Source organism: Meleagris gallopavo, chromosome 5 (assembly GCF_905368555.1).
Source record: "Meleagris gallopavo chromosome 5, MGAL_WU_HG_1.1, whole genome shotgun sequence".
NCBI lineage: Eukaryota > Metazoa > Chordata > Aves > Galliformes > Phasianidae > Meleagris > Meleagris gallopavo.
Genome location: NC_139408.1, coordinates 38,967,384 through 38,990,270, shown reverse-complemented (window position 1 = coordinate 38,990,270; position 22,887 = coordinate 38,967,384). Strand labels below are relative to the sequence as shown.

The window sequence follows — 22,887 nt, the reverse complement described above, 5'->3', positions numbered from 1 at the left end:
TCACTATAAAGCCTTAGGTTTAAATCTTTGTACTAAGCACAAGTAGTGGTGGTGAGCGTTCTGATGTTCTTCCCTTCCACCCCTTCCCCCGGCCCGTTCCACACATTTTAAGTAGAGGTTCTGCTTTGGAAGAACAGTAAGGGATGGTTGAGGGAACATTTTCTTCAAGAGTTGTGTACAGCTGCATGTTTGGAAAACGTGAAAGGTGGAGCATGTGAATGGAAAAGCTGTTCATGTCAAGCTGAAGAAGTGAACTTCCATGTGTTATGAGAATTCATATTCATTTGTTGGCTTGTATATGATAGTGTGTTTGAATATGTCTTGCAAACCAGAGGCACTTGAGATCACTTCTAAAGGGAGAAACTCTTACTGTAGTGCTGATGATCATTAAACATCTTAGCAAAAAGCTGAAGTCTAGTCATGTAAGGTGATTATAAGAAAGCTTTAAAGCTTTTCTAGCACCTGCTTATTGATTAAGAAGTTGTTTATGATTAGAAACCGCGTGTTCCTTTCTCCAACATCTTTCATGGTCAGATCCCTGACTTCCAAATTGAGGGTCAAAGTGTTCAAACATTAGCTGAGGGTTGGGACTGCTTAGGGCTACTCATAGTTTACTGTTTGTTTGTTTGTTTTTCAAATATCATCTGTTCTAGGAGTTTAGGACCCCCAAAGGTACTGTCATGAAAACAACACAGATTTGGCTGTTTGGCTTTTTTTTTTTAAATCTTCATTGCTCTGTCTCTCTGTAGGAGAGCATGTTAATGCTTATTGTGTGTTAAATATATTTGTGTAGGTAAACGTTTACATATATGTACGTACCATGTACAGCACTTGAGAATATGCAAGTGGCAAGATCTGTGGAATGCAAAGTAATTGAGTACCAAAAAGGAGGTAGCTTATAGGTACAGTAACTGGGTAATAGAAAAGAACAGAAAAGTAAAGGGTAGGGAAAAAGATTCTTTTGCAAGAATGCCTGTTTGGTGCCTGAGAGAAGTAAGAGGCAAGAAGAGAAGTAAGGTCTAGAGAAAATTAATATGTTGATGGAAAGAGGAAGGGGAAGAAAAGCCTTTGGTATAAGGAAGTGTTGCAAACGCTGATGATTTATCTGGAAAAACCTGGAGCTTGTGAGAGTATCACTCAGATACATCTCCACACCTTCCTGTAGGGCTACGTAAGACAGGCAGGCTTTATGTCTTTTTAACAGTGTAGAAAAATAGTAAGATTAACTGTACCTAAGATGTCTGTCCTGTAAGTTGCTCAAGTAAGCTATATTTTATTCAATTTTTTTTCCCCTATAAAAAAGTTCAGGCTAAAGAGTATTACCTTTACAACACAGACTTTGGGTTGTGCTTACAGCTCTCACCACAATGAGAGACTGAATGTACTCTACTGCCATTCCATCATGAGCACAAGAGGGTGGGAATGTTCACCTTCATTTTTTAATGTTACTTTGTCTCCTGCTGGGATCTAAACTGCTCTTCCTTTTTCTTATTAAGAGAAGAAACCCGCCCACTGAAACTGTGGGAGCTGACTTTGGCTGCCTTGGAGATGGTGAAATATTATCAGTAGCTCAGAAAGGAATAATTTGAAAGTAGGATTTCAGCATGTAAAGAAAATCATTCTGTTCGAGTACCAAGATAGAGAAAGAGCTGTTATTTTGCTTTGCTAGGAAGTCCAGTGTTCAAAGTACTTTGATTCTGCAAACAATCAATCTCTTTAGAGATTCAAATTCAGTGAGTGCAACAATCTCACTGTAAGCTTTTTTGTTAAAACAGGAACAGTAAAAATGGTTGAAGAACCTTCTAGCAATTAAAAACTGTGGAAAGTTAGTGAAAAAAGTGAGCAACTTCTGATGCTGTGTACAGTTAAGAGCGTGTGATTAAAATAGACTAATCTTTGAGTTCTTATGCTTTAGTGTAATACCACACTAGGTAAGATGAAGGCCTGACATCCCAGAGAGTATTGTCTTGAATAGAGGAAATAAACATAGCTGAGAGAAAGAAAGCAAGTCAAGTAAAATAATAGTGAGATTAGCACTCCAAGTTGTGTGTGATTCTGCTTTTTCTGTTCTTCTGGTCTCTTGGAGAGGGTGCTATGTGGGTTCAGTAGAAAAAATGGTACTAAAATTCTATCAAGACACTTTGGAATATTATTAAGAGTGCAAGAATAATCACTTTTTCTTTCTGTGATACAATCTTAGGCTGGAATGTGTTTCTCCAATGCAGTGTCTTTCTCTGAAACAAACAACTAATGATTTTTTAAGATTGTGTTAAAATAAATAAATTCTTGCTTAGAACAGGGGGATTGGGACCTATATAGTAAGACAAGATGCCCTTGCTTTCCATGTTGAGTTATTGTAATCTGTCTGCTACTCTGAATAGAAGTTCACTAATGTGTTTTTCTGGATTTCTTAATTGAGCTTCTCACATTAGGATGGTTTCTCTTATAGTTTTAGACGTTGCAGAAGAAATAATCTCGAACTAAACAAACAAACAAAAAAAGGAATGTAGAGTTTAGATTTCAAGTTTTTAATTTGTTGTGCACAGTATTTCCAAGTCAGTTACATAGGCGTTGGAATTATGCAAAGAACTCTTAAATTTCTGGATGATTCTAGATTTTCCAATACTGTGCTAGAGTGATCTCCAGATAGTGTATTACAGACATCCTTTAGTAAACAGGTTTTCACATGACTTCCTCAGGAAGGGAAGAAATACCTCAATTAAAGAGAGGGGGATGACTGAGAAAGCTGAATTGCTTTAAAACTGTTACAAGTTCTGAATCCTCACAGCATTAACACCAGCAGCATAAGCTTTTCTCTAGTAAGTTTGACATGTGCATGCTGAACACAGCTTTTGTGGTCCTTTGAGCTTACGATTAATCACTTTGCACAATATCATCTCATGAAGTGCTTCAGGGTGCAGTAGAATGCTGGCTCCGTCCTCATTTTATAGACTTTTGCTGGAATCAGAGTGAGACTTCTTTGGGAGACTGTATTTAGGAAGAGGAGAACAAATGCTAGAAGTTTTTCTCCTTACAGTGAGTTTATGATTGCAGCAGTATGAATAACCTTCGTTCGAGGTGAACAAATAACCTTCACTTGAGATGAAGGTTAAGATAAAGATTTTTGAATAACTTTATCTGTTAATTGTATATTAAGATAAGAGATTTGAGTATGAAATTGGTTGTTTTTTTGAGCCTATATGCAAATTTTAAAATGCAAGTACTTAACAACAGACAGAAAAATTGAATACTCTTGGATCTTAAGAACTAAATCTCATGAACATACTCACGAGGAAGTGAGAACACATGGAGTGCTGTGCCCAGTACTGAGCTTTCCATTAAGATAGTCACGCATCCTCATCAGTCTGTGAAACCATTGGAGGGCCAACAAGAGGCTGAGGAAACTGAAGCACGTGAAGTATGAGGAGAGGCTGAGAACTAGATTTCTTAGCCTAAGGCAGAGAAGACGGTTCCAGGCTCTTGAAACTGAGTGGCAATAGGATGAGAAGCAACATGTTGTTTGGAAGAATGAGAAACATTGACTAGATATTAAGGATTTTTTTCCATGAGAACAGAAGAATCCTGGAAGGAGTTCCCCAAGAGGCTGTAGTCTGTCCTTGGAAGTGTTCAAGTCTAGGTTGAATGTGGCCCTCAAAACCCTGCTGTGCTGAGACCTCCTCTGAGCTAGGGGTGGACGTGGTGGCCACTGGAGGTTTCTTCTGAGCAGAGTTAGTCCATGATTGCACAGATAAACTCCTGGACTTTAGGAATGTGCCCTGGGTTAGACATGAGTGTTTAATCCTTGAACCCTGATAAAAATGTAGATGTTAGGGTTCTTAGCATGTATTCTGAGGCTTGTGTGAGACATAAAGAAACTTATTACATTCTGTTTCTAGCTCGGGTTTTTGATTAACAACATGTGTTGCATGAGTAACATAAAACTGAACTGAGTAGAAAATTGGCTGACCTAGAAAAGACTATGATCTCCTTCAGATGTTTTAACTGACAGAACTATTTCTGAAAAACCCTATCTGTGCATTGATGATACTTTCCTAATACCAAATGTAATTATAAAAGTCTACAAGCCTTTGTGGAAGGAATAGCTAGACAACATCTTTCTGGCTAAATGAATATTAGAAGCCATCATATTAAATTAGTGACTGTAACATCAGTGTCAGAGTTGTCTGAAAATTTCTTTATCCGTTCTAATATAAGAACAAACCCACAGTTAATGTGACTGGCTTCTTTTAAATCCGTGTGTTACTGAGGTCAGTTTGAATAAAATATTGAAATAATGTTAAGACTACCATTTTAAATTAAGCTACTTTGTTCCTTACATGCTCCAATAACATTTTATAACTATATGCAAAATCACTTTTTGTTAAAGCAACTACGTGAGTGGTATCATTTCGTAGCAATTTTTTTCGTTTTAGTGGTAGGTTTGTAAAAACCTGAGAGCCTGTGGCTCGGTCTGTTAGTGATCCACTGACTTGTTCTGTCTTTGGAATTCTTCATTGCACGCTTAGTAGCTGAATATGTAAGGCATGTTTTATCAAAATGCTGTATATGTCAGATTGATTGAACATACTAGATAAGATAATGTAGTAGATTTGAGGTAACAAGATAAACTATCAGGAAAAAGTGTATTCTCAGGAGAGTTCGAATGGTCAGTTATTATATATATGTAGGTCAGTACTAATCGCAGGCAAAAATAGCCTTAATTGTATCACTCTTAAAAAAGGAGGCATACATTTAAACCGTGAACATGTGTGAGAGATTTATACTTTTTGTGTGGATACGGCAAAGGCATCCTACTTATCAAAGGAGTGTCAAATTTGTTGGGAAATAATATTTGCAGATTAAAATGTTTGATAATCCGTACCAACAAGAACAAATATTTAAGTGGGAGTACACCAGAGTGATAAAGTCTGTCGTGTAAAAAAAAAAAATGTACCTCCAGTGATTTTTTATTTTTTATTTTTTTTTCCTGAAAGATTAAAATGTCACTCAAACCAGAGCCTTCTAATTTTGGTAGTGAATCTTAGTGTTTTTACCATTGCAGCAGTTTGAGATGTGAAGGCTAGGAACAAAGCAGCACAAGAAGAAAGTCTGCAGGTGACAGGGAGGAATAAACACAGAATAAGTAATAGCTCAGGTGAGGCTGCCTCTGAGAAATTGTAGTTTCTTTCGTTCTTATTCTCTTGATTCCATATAACAAATGTGACTGCTTTTGAGCTGCATGCCCTATCTTTCCATGCATTCCCTGTAGCTGACAGGAATCTTTCCCCAGCAACCCTGGGAAGTAGCTTTTTATTGTACATCTAAAACCAGAAGCTGTATGACTCCTAGTGGAATGTCTGCAGTGTGTGTGGTACGTGTCATCAGAAGCTGCTACATTTTAATAGGAATTTTGCAAAGTTGTCTTCCAGCAACTTTTAAGGCATTTACATAAAATCAGCTGGGCTCATCTGGCTTTTGTTTTTCCTTGCAGCAAGAAGTAGAGCAGTCTCCTTTAATAAGGAGTGTTGTGGTTTTCCTGGGATAGCAGTATAAGTGCTTATGGTGTTCACTATTAACTGTGTTGCATGTGCTGTGCTTCTGTAGCATCTTTCTGCCTGTAGTGATCCCACTTGTGCAGGGTATTTATCATGACAAATATTTATAATAAACAACTTTAAAAGATTCATTGATTAAATCCTGTCTGTACTGTCTGCAGTGGTACCTGTGCATGTTCCTGTGCTTACACATGGCTTTTGTCTTCTTGCAAAACTTCTCTAATGCTTTTGGAAGTTTATGTGCTGTGCTGCCCTACAGTCGGAGTTTGGCTTCTGCATGCTCCTCTGTATCCACCTGTTTCTGCCATGCTGACTTTGATGAGAGGGAGCTCTTAGCCTAACTGGCTGCTGACGTAGGTGTAGCATGTGCACTGAAAACCCTTTCTCCGACTGACCTTGAGAAATAAGTTTTTCATGAACAGACAGGTTAAGCATAATGTTAGCTTGATGTGTGTCCTGTTTCGGCTGCTGGCAGCGGTAACTTAATACTGAAATCTGTATCTGTTTGCTTGATTCTTTTTCTCCCCTTTGTAAATCCATGACAGGGTGACGCATGGAAGTCCTTCTCTGAAGATCTGTCCAAACTTAGGGCAATTGTGAAGGGTGCAAGTAAAAGCAAGTTTACTGTTATCAGTTGCATTTTTCCCTTACTTTGATAACTCTGATGGAGTTATCTGTGCATTTAGTAAGACGGCAGAGGTCTCTACTGGTGAAGCATGCCATTAGCTACATATCTAGTTGTGAATTTATGTTTAGTGGAGTGACTTAAATGAGAACTATATCTGTGTAGAAGACACTGCTCTATCCCTGATGTCAGATGGCGTGTAATCGTGCTAAGAGATACCAATGTAAGAATGTTCTGTGAGAATTTGAGCTGGAGTCTGGTTCTGGTGGTCCCTGAGCTTAAGGCACTGCAAGAACTGATGCTACCTGTAGGACAGAGTGTTCTTTAAAGCACAACTTTGCACAGCACTTGGGTAAGAATGTAAGCTAAGGCGTGCTTACAGTGTGTGTGTGTACATCCATAATCCCATCCTCTGTACCAGAGACAGTATCATAATAATTGTAAGGATTGTATGTAGGTCACTCCAAAACTAATGACTCCTATTTATTTCCACAGAAATCACAACAGTTACAAAGAACACAGTAACACTACTTGATAGAGCAAATTCTCAGCTACAAGATGCTGTTTTTCTTTAACATAGTCACTACCATCAGCTATTTGCTGTATTTTTACCAGCCACGAACAAGAGCCTGCACTCATCAAAATCTGTACCAGCAGAGGGTGACCTGCTGTTGCCACTGCTGAAACACATCACCGAGCGCCTCAGTGTGCTCACATCCACTGCTTGGTCTCCATAAACATTCAGCAAGTCTTGATGAATGTCAGTGGGTGCCATTTTTTTCTTCATGGAGGAATTCAGTGACGCACTTTTGCTTTATTTTCACTCCCATGTCAAACACTGTTTTGTCAGGCTGTCCTGCTCTGTATGAGCACAGTGGTAGAAGAATACCAGGAGGTGAAATTAATTTGTCTTGAATCGATGCTTATATTCCTAAAAAAGTCTTTCTCAACGAAATGTTACTTTTGACAATGCAAGGCAACCTTAATTTTAGCATTTTTCACAAGCAAGGGCATCTCTAAGGAGAGAAAAAGTGTTACACACTGTTTCTGATCAGAACTGATTTATTTATTTACTCATCAATAGCTATTGGTGATTAACCTCAACTGTTAGTTTGTAACCTTTCGTCTCTTCCAGGTGAACATCCAGTAACCTGAGAAAGGCATTAGAAGCTTTGATGTGATCTCCATTTATTAGATGCTAAGCCATTTGGGTTGTCACTGCCATCTGTCTGCTCATCCAGAAATGAGCAATTACTTATAGACAGCTACAGGTAGTAGATGTTGCACATCTCCACAGTAGCTGCTATTTGGAGCCCAGGCTGTCAGCTTGAGGTCACCAAATTCAACTGTAATTCTTCAAGTTTTGAAATTGTAGTAACTTGAGAGCTTTGTTGCATGGTGCAGTAAAACGTTATGGTTTCATGAATTGGAGCTACAATAATAAAGTTAAGAGGTCTTGAGAGTATTAGAGAAGAAAAGGCACTTGTTTTCTTTCCTTTGTAGGGTTGACTTACAGAGTCTGCTGATTGTCATTTGCTTTAATGCCTCCCCAGCAGCAGTTCATTCTTGTTTGTTGAGATCTCTTAAATGAGTTTGTGGAGCAGCAGTGTAAAGATTGTGAGAGTCTAATAAATAACTTTCTGCAAATCATTGTATTTCCAGCCTGCGTCAGTTCCACATTGTTGGGGAGATGCTGTGCTGAAAGTCAGGTTAGCTTTCATTGTGCAAGCCAGAGGGTGATGCAGATGGCTCAAAGTGGGAGTGAGTGGGACAAAGTGAGATGCTTTGGTTGGCACTCTTCGGGAGGAAAACATAGTGTGAAACTCTGGCCTTGATAAAACTTTTAAGCTGCCTTCATCTTAGCTGCAGTGTAGTAAGCCTAGGGGGATTTCTACACTTGTCCGAAATTTTCTAACTTAAGCTACCACTGTAAGCAGTATATCTTAAAACTACTTCAGTATTAAACCTTGCCTCAAAGCACTGCAATTCTGTTATTTATATCTGGCATATGTGCAGCTGCTAAAATACATTTCTACAGTATCTTTATTTTGTTTCCACGTGTTTACCAGTTCTCAAGTCTTGACAACCACAGCCACTACATTGTGAAATTCTATATTGCTCTGCAACCAGCTGGATGTGTGTTGGCAAAGGAAAGAGGTAGAAATGGGTGCTGGGGGAAAAGTAGTGCTCAGTTATTGACTGCATAGCTATACCTGATTGTATCTTATGAAGCAGACCCTTGCTTCTAAAAAATTAAGCTTAAGATAATAGTATCAGGCTTGAAATACAGACTTGCAGCAACTGGAATGAACAGATGCTGATTTCCAAAGAAACTATTGCATGGAAAGCATGTGTGCTTTAATTGATTTGTTAGCTGGTACATAAGTTATTTCAACTCTGGCTTCTCTTCCCATATGATCCTATGGATGCCATACAAAAATGACCTGTGTTGTTCTGCTGGCTATGGTTATCGTTCTTTGATGTATTTAGGACCATCCTTTTCCCTAAGTGTTGATGTTTCTTTGGTTATAATGTTTTATAATAGGCTCCTTATTATATTTGCCTATAAACTGAAACTTGAGTACAGTCTACTCTAAGTACTCAGTCTATTCAAACATTGTTGACCCGGCTCCTTTTTCAGTGTGCTGTTATTGTTAATATAGTAATTTATTGAAGCTTATCTTGGTTTCCTTCTTGTCTTCCAGCCACTCCCTTGCACATCAGGCAACACCCTTCATAGTATGTTTGGAGAAAGTTACAGAATTTTATACCAATAAGTAGCCTAGTTAAAACTATGACATTTTTACAACTACGGTGTTCTGTTGGGTGAGCACTTGCCTTGTTATTTCAAATATTTTCTGTAACAGTCACAACACATCAACCATAATTGAGGTGCACACGTGTTATGCAACTGGTCAAATTCTTTTCTTCAGGAGATAGCTTTTAGGTAACAAGACGATGTGCCGTGTGGATTTTATGCAGAAAGCTTTCCTTTGTTCTGTGTTCTGACATATATGCAATGTTGAGGCTATGTATACAATGAGTTGTTTGTCTGTGATGCCATGTCCACCACATGGATGAGTACAGTGGTTATGTCAGCATCTTTAGGCTTAAGGCTACGGAGAAACACAGAGGATACTTGTTTTCTTACGGCAGTGTAGGCTTCTGTAGCAGAATCTTGTTTGAATATTGTCCAGTTGTTTTGGATTTCATAATCCTGAGAATACATTCTTTATCTTATAGAACTGTTCATTTCTGTTTCTGGATTTCTGTGTGTTTTCTGTTTAGTTGTTTTTTTTATTGTGTTTTTTTTTTTTTTCCTCCTCTTTAGTAGGTCTTGGAAACCTCTGCTCTGTGACTTCAGTTATGTGAAAGTCTTGGTGAATGAGGAGGTATTCTCACACCAACCTTGTATGTGGAGACTAACAGTGTTTGTCACGACCGAACCTAGCTGGAAGAACTAGGATTTGGGCTAGGGGAGGGCAGAATCAGTTACAAGATCAGAGAGATAACTCAGAAATGCCTGTTTGATGTTCCTTGAATGAGTATCTTACAGCTGCCTCTCTTTAAATTTTTACTTCAGATAGATCACATCGTGCACAATGGAGGATTATACAAAAGGCCTTTCAATGAAGCTTTTGAAGAAACACCAATGCTGGTTGCTGTGCTGACCTATGTAGGCTACGGTGTTCTCACACTCTTCGGGTATCTGCGAGATTTCATGCGGCAGTGGAAGATTGAGAAGTGTCAAAATGCAATAGAAAGAGAAGAACAGAAGGTAAAGACTGAGAAATTTCAATGTGGAAACTGTGTGGCTTAGGCTATAGTTTAAGTATTTATTTGCAGAGCAATATTGTTCAAAGTTTTCTACTGTTCTCCTTGTATCCGAAATGCTCTGTGTGTTATGCTAGTACTGTGGTGTGGTTAAACAAAACAATGTTTAATTTATTTCAGTTATTTTTGGTGGCATAGTTATATGGTCTATTTTACTGGAAACTACATCAAGAATTATATCAACATGCTGAGTGATGCTTCAGCTGCAGAAACAAGGGTTTGAGGGAGAAACACCTCATATGCCAGAAGCAAGTGAAATGCTTCTTGAAGGATCTAGCTGGAGTATCACAGCAGTGGTATGCTTTCTGATGCTGTTCTGGTTGCTGTCTGTGTTTTGATTTGGAAACATTCTCCCCAGTCCAAGTATCTGCAAAGAAAAGCTCGCAGTAAGAACCAGAGTGTAAACTGGATGATTTTGAATTAATATGAGATTGATATGGTAGTGGGTTAGCTGGTGAGTGATTTGAAGCACTAACTCACTGATAGCATTTAAAGAATTTTAAAAAACTTTTAGTGAAAGTTTCTGTTACCAGTTAAAAAGTCTTGCCATCTCCAGCAGTTAGACTAATACAGATAATCTTAAGTTGTTTTAAATAATTTTTAGAGGCCTTTAGTCCCCACTCAAGTTACTGTTAAGGAGCTGCCACTTAAACTGGCAGTTTGTAAGCTATTTCCTGCTAATTCTCAGTGTGAGCTGTCTTAGCATAGTGTGAATACCAGTGAGGTTTTCTCCAGAAGTCAGAGTAGATTGGCTTACTCTTGCTGGCCAGGGTTCTGTTTTTCTCAGTCACCCATCCAGCTTACAGTACTTCAAGGCAGTTTGTTTTTCACTTGCTGGTTTCTGATTCTCTAGGCAGCCACATGAGCAGTTGGAATTGGCTAGCAGAAAATGAGGGTGGGGGAAGCAGCTCAAGAATGTAAACAAATTGCTAAGGATAAGAGGGTGGAAGGAGGAAAGACAAAAGATGACTTCTTTTAGAGGCAGCTTTGGGCAAAGTTTGTATCATGCTGTGGTAGATGAGATAAGATCCAGTGCCAATGCCTAAAATGATTTCATGGTAGCTTCTTCATATACTTATAGTAGCTTGTGGTAGAATTAAGCTGACTCATGGTAATAATTCCAAAACAGAAATATTTTTTTGGGAATTTAATGAGGATTAGATATTTCATGTTTGTTAACAGTGGGGAAGTTAAATTTATACTATTTCCAAAACTAACTTCTGGAATCTAGAAGTAAAACTTCTATTCCCATTCAGTATCCAATATCTGAATGAATATTCCAAGCTAAATCTCCATTTGTAACTCAATGTTTTGTTTAATTTGAGCTACTTCGGTTTATATCACCTGAGAATATGACGTCATTGTACTTTTCTACTTATATCCTTGAAATTGATGCAGAAAAGAGCAAACAGCTGCAAAAATACACCAGTTCTAGATGTTAGGAGTTTAAATATTTGTACTCATGATACTTGAGGATTAAAAAGAAGTAACTGAAAGATTGGTTACTGTATTTCTGTGAAACGCTTGTTCCCATACCAAGTGGGAAAGGTGTCTACTTACAGTAGCCTTTTTCTATGAGAGTGGTAATAACTGTACATTCACTTCTGTTACAGAAGACCTCAGGCAGCAGTTCTGATTTGGGGGTAGGTTATTGATATTAGGTTCTCCATAAAGACTGTCACAGGTGACACAAGCAGAGAGTTTGTTAGCAACTGATTATCCCAGTTCAAAAATAAATTTAATATTAATTTTTTTTTTATTTTATAAATTAATTCAACATTGCGTCTTCCCCTGAAAGGCTTCTGTTTAACAAGTAAACTTCCCAGACAGATGAATTGAAACTCCCTGTGTTTTGATCTTGACTTTCAGGGAAGAGCTGCATGTGTTGTGTTTTTGTTTGTGCACAAGATTTCTGTGGCTGGATCTAATGAGAAGCACTTTTATCTGAAGGCTCAATTTGCTGTGTATCGTGTCATGAATAGGCCAGTGAATACTGTATCTGGATGGAAAATAGGAAGTCCTGTTTAAAAAAGTTCTGAGTGAAAGAAATGCCAGTGTAGTGTACTTCCCTAAATCGTGTTTTTAGTGCTTAGGTTAGAACAGCTATTTCTGATGCTGGTCAAATAGAAAAGTGATCATGTCAGATCTAGAACTTGACCCCACATTTTGATGCTTTGAGCTTTTTTTTGTCTGAAAATGAATTGATGGTAAGGTGCTGCAGTGTACCCAGTGTGGGAGCCAGGTTTTGTCTTGGTACAGAGGAGTGCTCAATGTCTTGTTCTGAGACATTTTGTCGTTTTCATATACTTGAATCTCTCAGGCAACTGACTGACATCCCTACTGTCTTTTAGTAAAGAGGTATAGATACGAGTGTGCAGGAAAAGCTTAAAACTCCTGTTTTTTAAAATTAATATATTAAATCAGAAAAACCCCGGTGTAGTTTCTAGCAGACTTAGATTCAGTGACCTCGTTATGTGAAGTACTATTTTTATTAAATGAATCTCAAATTGATTATAATTTTCTTAGCAATCTTTGCAAAACAATTAGCTTTAGTTTTCTGAAATAGTTTATAAAACACGTTGTAGATGAAGAGCTCAAAGCAAAGGCATTGGAAGTAACTGTGTAGATTAGCAGTATGAAGATGTTCTGTGTGTGCAGAACTAAATTACATACTGCAAGGAAATGTTCCATATAGGGCTGAAAGGATGTGTCTTGAAGTCATGGAATTGAAGTATATGGATATTTCTTGTGGTGTCTTTCTGAAAATGATTGAAGTTAATAGCACTGAGTAAGCTTCAGTCTGGAGTGTGGTTTTAGGAAAAAAAAAAGGGGGGAGAAAAAAGCCTTGTGATTTTTTTTGTTGTTGTTGTTTTGGAAAGCACTTTATCTCAGTAGCGTAAGTTTTTGCTGAAACTGTTACATAATACTGTGTGCACCAGAACTAGAAAATGAAACTGGACGAAGATGTTGGAAGAGTAGGATTTCTAATGCATCTGTATTGGGACTGTCTCTGTCAGTGGGTAAATATCTTGCAACTTATTAGAGAGCAGCACAAAGCAATGAATGATTCTAGAAAAAACTAGTATTCACTCACCAGAGCTGCACAAAAAGGTAAAGGCTTTACTAGTGTGGATTATCAGGAGGGAGTAGTCTTTGTGCTTTGCATCAGTGAAAATATATCCATTTGGGCTTTTCCCGGAAACTGGTATGTGTAGCATATCCTGTCAGAAACATTGGTCTGTTTTAGGCATGGGTGAGTGGAAAGATAAAAACTGCCAGTTACCCTGGAATCACTGTATGTGTTCTCAGTTTAACCTAATGCTCAGTTATAACTTTCTCAGTAGCCATGCTTGTAGTATTTCATAGGTAAAAGGGAAACTGCTTTTACACTTATCCTGATCTGATTTACCTACTAATTACATTGTCTGTTTTGTACATGAAAGCAAACTGTCTGAATGGGGGTGCTAACTCTTTAATGTACCTCTCTGTGCTTGATAGCTTCCCTGTAGTTCCCAACAGTATTTCTGGTATCTGAAGCCTTCAGACATTCCTACAGTTGGATTTGTGTGGACAAGTATGTTTGGGGTGGTGAACTGGAGACTTCTGCTCAGTGTTGTCTTAGCATCTGCATAGCTCACTGTAGGCCTGCTGAGAATGTAAAAATTGCCCACAGTTGCTGCTGTACTTTTTCTTGTCTCACATGGCAGTGAGATGGAACCAGCCTTTTCCATTTTTTTCATTTTAGAAGCCTGATGTTTGTTGCATTTGCCTACCTGATTTCCATTCAGAGTTAGTTTTGTGTTATCAGGGGATGCATTAGGTGAATTGCAGGTAAGCCTTGTTGGTGCTCGTGGCACCATCTGTTAGCTTAGGTGCAGTGCTGTAAAAACTTGGCTCTAAAAGCAACATAATAGCTGTGTTTGCATGTTACCATGCTCCAAGCTAATGGTTACAAAACTCTCATTATGACCTTCACTTGTATTACTAATTTACAATATGATGAAATCTTGGATTTATAAGTTGCCTGTACTAAGGCGCTGCACCCTAAGGGAGAGTTTTATTCTTCCCTTGCTTCAATTCCTTATTGAAATTGCTATATTTTTCAGGCTTATGGAAGATCTCTAGTCCTTAAGTTTATGCATTTGGAGTTGTTTTACTAGTAATGTTCTAGGTTTTTAATGCTTCTTTAGCACTCCTAAAAAGTAAGGCTAGTGTCCTGTATTGGGCATGAGTTCTTTTACTCATAATTTGTTCCTTGAATTTCTGTTAACATTTGAAGCACACTTTTTTATCTTACAATAATCCGTGAGGTTTAAAGAACTTCACAATAAAGTCTCTTCAGAATTTAAAGGTTATGCTGCTGTCTTGTAAGATTGTACTTGCATTATATCTTGGTGGTGTCAACCTGTCGTGGGTGCCTATCTTTCTCTCACCAGTTGAGCTTGTTAGTCTTCCTGCTTTGTCACCTTGTTTCAAAATAAAACACGATTTATCTGATTAGAAACATGAGGTAAGATTGGACTGTATCAGCCCAGGCATACCTGCTTGAATTAGAACAATGACTAATTTGCAGCCTCCATTCCTAGCCAAGAATCTTGACTTCCTGGGCCACATAGTTAATGTGCTTCAATAACTTCTGCAAAGTCAAATTCTTATGCGAAGTGGTTAAGAAAAGCTGGAAGTGGTTAGAAATATTTGAGGTTATAACTAAACTTAAGTTCAAATCTCTTAATTTTTTTTCTATTTTTAATTCCTCACTTCATCCACCCCTATGAAAGATGCTGTAACAGAGGCTTTCAGACACTTACCAATTAACTACTTGGAATCTTAAGTAATGAATTGGTATCTTAGTGTATTGCTCCAAGTACTGTCATGCTTATCACCACTCTTAGAGTGAAGTAGCAATGTAACTTTTCATATATGAAGTAAGCTTTTGAATGTGTTGGGTTTTTTTCCATTGCAAAAGGGGCAAATTTGTAAGTACTTCAAGCCTGAAACCTACCATCTTTTTGGAACAGTGAGGTAGTGGAGGTGAGGAAGGTTTATGTTGTGTTACTTCTTCAGAAAACTAATGATTTTCTAGAGGATTATAACATTATTTGTTTACTTCCTACCTTATTAATCCAATTTGATGGAAGGCCTTCAGAGGAGACATGGCAAAAGTGAATGCCAAACTATACGTGAGTGAAGGAACATGAAAGAAATAATTCAGTGCACTGTAACTCTTTGGAATCTCATTCCTATTGTCTTCCTTTGCTGAGGAAGGACATAGAATGACTTAGGTTAGAAGGGACTGTATAATCAATGACTATACAGATAATATAGTTGTACAATTGTACAATCAACAAATATACAGATGATATGGTATATCCAGGAGTTTAGCTGATGTAGTTATTATCCCAGAGTAGGAAAAAAGGACACTCACCCTATCCTGGGCTCACGTGATAGTCTCCAGCAAGTGGATCTGCAGAAGAGATCCTTCCTCACTGGCAGTCAGCTCTTAAATGAGTCTAGAAGAGGTGCAGCCAGGCTCCACCCCTTTCAGCAGCACAGGTGAATTGCCTTCACCTGTGATCCTGTGGCTGACTCATTGCTTGCCTCAGGTGATCAATCGGGCCGTGATTCAGCAGCTCCATACGGGGACTTTAAAGGTCGTCCAGTTCTGACAGTCCTGCCATGGGGTCGTCGTCCCCAACTAGACCAGAGCCCCATCCAGCCTGGCCTTGAACTCCTCCAGGGATGAGGCATCTAAAGCTTCTGGAGGCCGCGTGTGCTGGTGCCTTATTATCTTCTGAGTAAATAATTTTCCCCTAACATCTAATCTAAATCTTCCCTCTTCTTGTTTAAAACCATTCCCCTTTGTCCTATCAGTATTGAACAGTGTAAAAAGTTGATCTTTTCTTTTTGTTTATTCTATGAAGGAGACATCACTGGCTAAATCTTGTTTTTTCTTAATTGAAATGATGAAAAAGAGTATCTTTGTGCCTTCTTGGCATGTGATTACGTGCAGCCAATTCAGAAGGGAAAATAGATGCAGCAACTTTTACCTGGAAGCTGTCTTTCCTGTGCATCTTCAGGTAGGAGGATGTAAAAAGGTGAATCTAGATGGTTCATTTACTCTAAGGTAAAAGTTGTTAAACCATAAAGTGGGGAAGGTAAAGGAAAATGCAATGCTCAACAGAAGGAAGAGTACAAGTAGAAGCTTCTCAGTACTTATTTGTGTGAATTGTTATTAAAGAAACTGGTACAAATGCTCTCAGTTCTGCTTCCATGTTAGAAATACCAGGCACTAGTATTTGGTCAGACAGATATTCTGTCTTATCCTGCCACCTAATAAAAAATGCCTCTCTCCATATTTTCAGTTATGTTGTGAAAAACAGGAAGAAATGTGATGCTGGCTCTTACCTTTGTCATAAGTCTACATTTTCCTTTTGTACATTTTACGTAGGCTTGCTTTTGCAATGGTAGCAAATGAATTATGTATTCTTATCACCACTGAATGTCAAACTTCCTTTAAATTTAATAGCAGTGATGGAGTCTCATGACTTTCAAGCATTTTAAGTAGGCCAGAAAAACACGTTCTTGAGTGCTCAGATGTCCTTGCTCTCACATTTTGAGTGATACACAAGAATGTCAAACTGTTTTCCTGAAAATTGTTGGAAAGGAAGCTGGAATTCAGGAAACTCTCATGCACAGAAATCCTGGGGGACTTCAGTCATGATAAGCTGTGGAGAACAGAGGTGCCATAATGAAGTTTAATTGTTTGGCTTCTGAATGAAAAGATGTGATAAGTTCTAACAATAGCTCTGTAATAATAGTAATGCTTTATTACATGGATTTCTAACATACAGAAAATATAACAGAGTACCTCAGCTTTGAGTGCTTTCTCATTTCCAGATGATTTTGCACTAAAGTAACAATACTGTGTTTAACAAACTTCCGTTGGAGTTTTTTTTCAGGACTTAAGAATGAAGAGTTATCAACTTTTTCCTGCGTTTTCTTGATTTATTTTATTTTACAAATTACATTCGTTGATTCAGAAAACGCCTTGTTCCTTTTATTGCCAGTTTGCTCTATTGTATTGTTTCCTTTCATTTTTGATCTGTTTCAGGACTTTGTCCCATTGTATCAGGACTTTGAAAATTTCTATACCAGAAACCTCTACATGCGCATTCGAGACACCTGGAACCGTCCAATTTGCAGTGTGCCAGGGGCCAAAGTGGACGTGATGGAGAGAGTTTCCCATGACTATAACTGGACATTCACGTGAGTCAGATTGAAGAAAAGGCTTCCAACAATTACTTCTAAGGAGGGTCTCTAAAAGCACATTGAAGGCTTTGCAGTTAAAGAAGCAGTGAATTATGTTTGAGATTTACACTGGCTGTTTTGAACCACACCTGGCCACCAAGATGACTATATAATCTTTGGTATTTACACTTACTGATGATTCTGCGTGCGTTAAGATTTCATAGTCCTATGAAATCTATATTCCAATGGTAAAACTTACACTTTTGTGTGTGATGCACAGAACCTGGAGTAGGTCCTTTGGATTGCATTACTTGTGACTTTTTGTGGTGGTTTAGAATCAGTCCAGACACTTGGTGAAACACAGCCAAAAATTTAAGGGCAGATGTGTTTTGTTGTCTTCTGGTTTTGTTTCTATTTTTTAAATTGGAAATGACGTAGCATGAGGCTTGACATGAAGAGGTTTGCAGCGTAGTATTTGGTGAAACTAGTCATATATCTCCTTGACTTTCAAGGGGAAAATAATTAAAACTTCTTTTTCCACTAAACTACTTCTTTAATCTCCTCGTCACGTAGCATCAGCACAACAGTGCCAGACGTATTTCCTTTCTATGGTTAGAGGATATCCTGCTTGAGGGGCTGCCAAGTTAACTGATCTAGATATCTTATTTTCTAATTGGACAGCAAACTGTGTGTTTCTGAGATGGAGGAGGAACAATGTCAGAAACAAACTGCTTGAAAATCCTGAAGTAATATTTGATATAATAGCATAACTGCCTCTTTATATAGACTGTTGCGGGAACTTCCATTTTTAGTTTGCAACTATGAGAGAAGGAGAATGTGTTTTTTGTTGCTCGAGTTTGATAATGAGGATCAGTGCTGAAAAAATTTAATTGTTGATTTTATAGACTTTTTACTAATGTTTCAGTATATATTCTATGAAACTCAAAGAAGAGTCTTCTGGCTGAGTTTTGCAATTTTGTATGTCCTAATTTTTAATGTTTTTTTAACACAGATACACGGGGAGAGTGATAAAAGGTGTTATTAATATGGGTTCCTATAACTACCTCGGATTTGCGCAGAACAATGGGACTTGCCAGCAGGCAGCAGCTAAAGTTCTGTCCCAGTATGGAGCTGGGGTGTGCAGCAGTAGGCAAGAGATGGGTAAGTTGGAGGAAGATAGGATGTTCCTTCAATGTTTGTTTCAAAGTATTTAATTTGATCTCAAGTCTTCTAAACATTACTTGTTTAAACTCTGGAACTTTAGACTAAGCAGTAAAGAAATCACTGTTTTATTGAAGATAAATTGACCTTCTGGGTTTAGTTTATACAGCACAGCTGTTGATTTGTTAATGTCTACAGTGTTACTGTCTGGGATTTTGAGTAAAGACTGCACTGGTTGTTGAAGATGTTTACTGTAGCATACAGCAGTAGTGAAAGCTTTCCACCCTGAATTTCTTCTGTTTTATGTGCAGGAAACTTGGACAAACATGAGGAGCTGGAAAAGCTAGTTGCCAGATTTCTAGGTGTGGAATCTGCAATGGCATATGGCATGGGATTTGCGACCAACTCTATGAACATTCCAGCCTTAGTAGGCAAGGTATGGCTCAAGTTGCTGGTAAGAGCACGTGTAACAAAGACTGTGGGTCCAGTTTTCTAAAATCTACTTGTCTATTTTTTTATTTCAGTGACAGCACCTGCAAATATTCTCTGTGGAAATTGTAGGTCACAGGAAACATCACTAGCTTTGCAAAAATCTTTGGGCAGCAGCATCCTAGGGACCAGTAGCAGTCTAGATCTTGAAAGAACAGCTTAGCATGTTGTGGCTTGCTTCCTCAGGCTACTTGTTAGTATATTAAACGGTGGTTAATTGACTTAAAGGTATTTTGATACTCTTGAGACACTAAGAATTAACTGTCATTCTGCAGGACTTCAGTGGGTGATGAAACAAGTAATTATGTAAGCTAGCAGCAGTTGTGTATCTTTATTTACCACATAAAGGCTGCAAATCATTTCTTAGCCAGTCTTGCCTGAGCCAGCTGTATTTATGTTGGATTTTTTTCCTTTGGTTGGTTTTTTTTTTTTTTTTTTTGTGTGTGTTCTTAAATTATTTCTGAGCAATTGAGAGTTGAAAGGTGTTGTGTGCTTGACTGTGAAACTTAACTTTTTCAGTATCTTTCTCTTTCCCCTTCTAATTCAGGGCTGTCTAATTTTGAGTGATGAACTGAACCATGCATCTCTAGTGCTTGGGGCAAGACTGTCAGGAGCAGCTATTCGAATCTTTAAGCACAACAGTAAGTATCAAATAGTGGATGTTGCCTTTCTGTTGGGTCTTCAGATCAGATGGAAACTCTTCTATTTTCTTATAGTTGGAAATCCCATTTCATGTAAGAAATCAGTTGCTGGTTACCTGAAAGGTCAGAAGACTGGTGTTACTATTTAGTCATTTTGAGTTGGAAATTGTTTTATGTATTCAGTCTCAAATAGTAGTGCTTAGATCATTAAGCTGGGCTGACTTGCATCTCTGCGTGTAAAGAACAACACATTGCTCTCTGGCAGGTTTACGGGCAGTAGTGTTCTAATGTAGCTTCTTGTTACCTGGTTAGCTCAGCACTGTTAAGCTCATCTAACAGTCCGTGTCACATAGTAATGTAGTCTTGTAGAGGTCTAGGTTATGATTTGAGGGAATAGGAAAGTTTTTAAGTTTAGGACCAGACGCTAGCATGGTCCTACATTAAGGTAACTTTAACAGAGAGATGACATGGCTAAGCTTGACAACTATATGTTCATACAGTGTAGTACAAAAGGGATTTCAGGACATGAAGCATTGATTAACTGTTACTTGCTGTGTGTATTTTGGAAACTGATACTTAGAATTGTCGTTTTGCTAGTTTTAGCTTCCTCCAAAGGAGGCATTTTATTTTTTTCAAATTAAAAAAAAAAAGACTTTCTTCTTCTGAGTCTCAGTGAAAGACATACCATCTTCTTAATTCGTTGTCACTACCTTCATTCTTCAGTTACTCATAACTCGTAATGCACTTCTTATATTATCGTTCTCTGAGATCACGTTGACTCTTCTTCCTTTGAAATCTCTGGTGGTGACAGCAAAGTTTGGGTGGCTCTAGTTCTTTTTCTTTCCTTGTCCTACTTCCTACTGGGCGGTAAATCCTTTACTGTGTTTCTTGTTTCTTTAGTCTTTTTTGCTTTCTTATTCTCTATTGTTTGAGTACTTTTCCCTAAAGAAGTACAGAGTGTACTGGTAACACTTCTTTTTTTTTTTTTTTTTTTTTTTTTTGTCACCATTCTTCATCAGTCTTGATTGCAGTGCATTTTGGTTGCTGGGCAAGATCACAAAAACTTTGCACTCATCTTCTGTATTTGTATAGGCATACTTCTGAATATTGTCCCATGTTCCAGAATTTTAGAGAACGCTCACAGAAATATAGTGTTGGGAATTATCTGAGAAGGACTTAGAAGCTCTGGCATTATAGCGAAGAACAGATGTGGGATTATAGGGTACAAACTAGCAATGGTGAGACTATGGATTACTCTAAAAACTTTCTATATGTTGGGGATCCATGAAAGAGAATAGAATAGCAGATCAGAATCAGAAGGTAAAATGCAAGCAATAAACTGCATGTGTTCTCAGTGCTATTTTGTTATGGTCTATGCTGCTTTAATTAATCTCATTTTTTCCAAGACACTAATGGCTTCACTCATTATTTCTAGAAATTATTTTCATTTTTTCCCTACTTCATTGTGTAGTTTCTCCTTTTTACTAAGGTTAGATCTATTTTGCAGTCCTCTTCCTTGAAAGATAAGAGCAGAAGGCTTTTACTCTAGTATTTTCCATAACTGCACTAAATTCATTCTTTTTTCCGTGGGAGAGATATTGGAGAAAGGCATTATTCCACTGTTCATTTGATATTTGTCCTTTTCTGATCTATTTCTAACAGTTAAGTTGACCTGTTTTATTCTCTAATTTCTAGTCTAGTTCTACTTCATAAGCTCCACTTGCTGCTAAAACAGTTTTAGTCTACTAATCGTCTTTTCACGATTTATGAGGTTCTTTGTGCCCTTTTATTTGCTTGTTTCTTGCTCAACATTTTAGTTTCTATGGTTGGATTACTGCCATCTCTGTTTCTTCCTCACAATTTTTTTTATCTTCAAGACTGATTTCACATGTATGCATTTGTTTATGTTACACTGTTAGTTCTACTTGGATTATGTCAAGTGTTTTTAGTCAAACCTAATAAGGTTTCAGATTGTGTCTATTAACATCATCATCCATCTAGCTTCTGGTATGCTTAGCATTGTCATATTTCCTGCATTGGTTCTCCCTTTTTCCTCCCTGCTTGTTTTTATAGTTTCCCGTCCCACACCTTTTGTCTCTTTGTCTTTTAAACAGCAAATCCTTATTCTTCACTTTGATCAGTCTTCTACTTTGGCTGATTATCTTTGAGCTTGTTCTTTATTGACTTATTTCTATACCTAAAGACACAGTTGCCCCTTACATTCCTTTCTCTTTTCCTAGCAATGAGATGCCTTCCTCCACCCCACATTCATTCTTCCTCTGCCCTATTAGTCCTTCTTTGCAACCTGTGCTACTGCTCATACTTTTAATTTAGGATGGTCAAATTCTTCATCAGAGTTTGTGTAATCACCCAGTCCCCCTGATCTCATCTATGGGCCTGCAGCTAGATGAAGCCTATGCTTACTGATTTATATATGGTCTCTCTTCCATACCTAAGCAATTTGTGTGTTTTTGGAGTGTTGCTATCATTTGTCATGTTAGAGCTCAAGCCAGTAGCTGTTTTAATACCATTTAACAGTAATTTCTGGTGCAGATATGCGAAGCCTGGAGAAGCTGCTCAAAGATGCTATTGTGCATGGGCAACCTCGTACACGGAGGCCCTGGAAAAAAATTCTTATCTTGGTGGAAGGAATATACAGGTACAAACTATACTTTATATTCCTAAGACCCTCTGCATATGATCTAGCTGCTTAGTCAAATCAAACTGAATATTATCACTTCACAGTTATTTAATGGATCTCTTATCTGAGATTAAATTGAAGAATGTATGCTTCACATCCTAAACTTTTTGTTGCTAGTATGGTAGCTGCACCTAGTATTGCAATGTTCACCACGTCTAGATCAGGTTTTAGAAGTTAATCTAAATTGGTATTCATATCAGAGCTGAGGTCTTAAATTGCTTGTCTATTCCATTCTTTCTGTGGTCAGTGGATGATACCAGTGTGAATGGAATTATGCAATGTGAAAGTTTTTTTGTAAGTGTGTACAAGTATGTAGTCGGTTTTGCTAATTGGCATTAAAATCATCAATGTGACATTCAGCACAAAACAATTCAAGACTGTTCTTAGCCCTAAAAGTAGTAAGCAAGTAGGATGTATACTGATGTTAGAGTGGAAGTAGAAAAGGGAAAATTCATTTATTAAATTATCAGTGATGACGTTCCTTTGCCTCTTATTGCTACTGCTACCAATTTTTCAGTATGTCAGCATCCCAAAGAGGTTAAACAAATAGAATATAGTTACTGAGCAGTAGGTCCAAAGAGGACTTGTTTTTCAACTCTGCAAAAGAAAAATGCATATAGAAAGTTCTACGTG

The 22,887-nt window shown here is 37.9% G+C and overlaps 1 protein-coding gene across 1 annotated transcript in view; it reads left to right on the top strand.

Annotated features, from left to right (window-relative positions):
- SPTLC2 (serine palmitoyltransferase long chain base subunit 2) overlaps positions 1 to 22,887 on the top strand; it is a 59,699-nt gene that overhangs the window by 1,258 nt on the left and 35,554 nt on the right. Inside the window, exons 2-7 of the mRNA XM_085225397.1 lie at positions 9,764 to 9,958; positions 17,126 to 17,280; positions 18,275 to 18,423; positions 18,735 to 18,859; positions 19,460 to 19,553; positions 22,107 to 22,212. Of these exons, the coding sequence (XP_085081523.1) occupies positions 9,764 to 9,958; positions 17,126 to 17,280; positions 18,275 to 18,423; positions 18,735 to 18,859; positions 19,460 to 19,553; positions 22,107 to 22,212 (824 nt within the window). The remainder of the gene's footprint in view (positions 1 to 9,763; positions 9,959 to 17,125; positions 17,281 to 18,274; positions 18,424 to 18,734; positions 18,860 to 19,459; positions 19,554 to 22,106; positions 22,213 to 22,887) is intronic.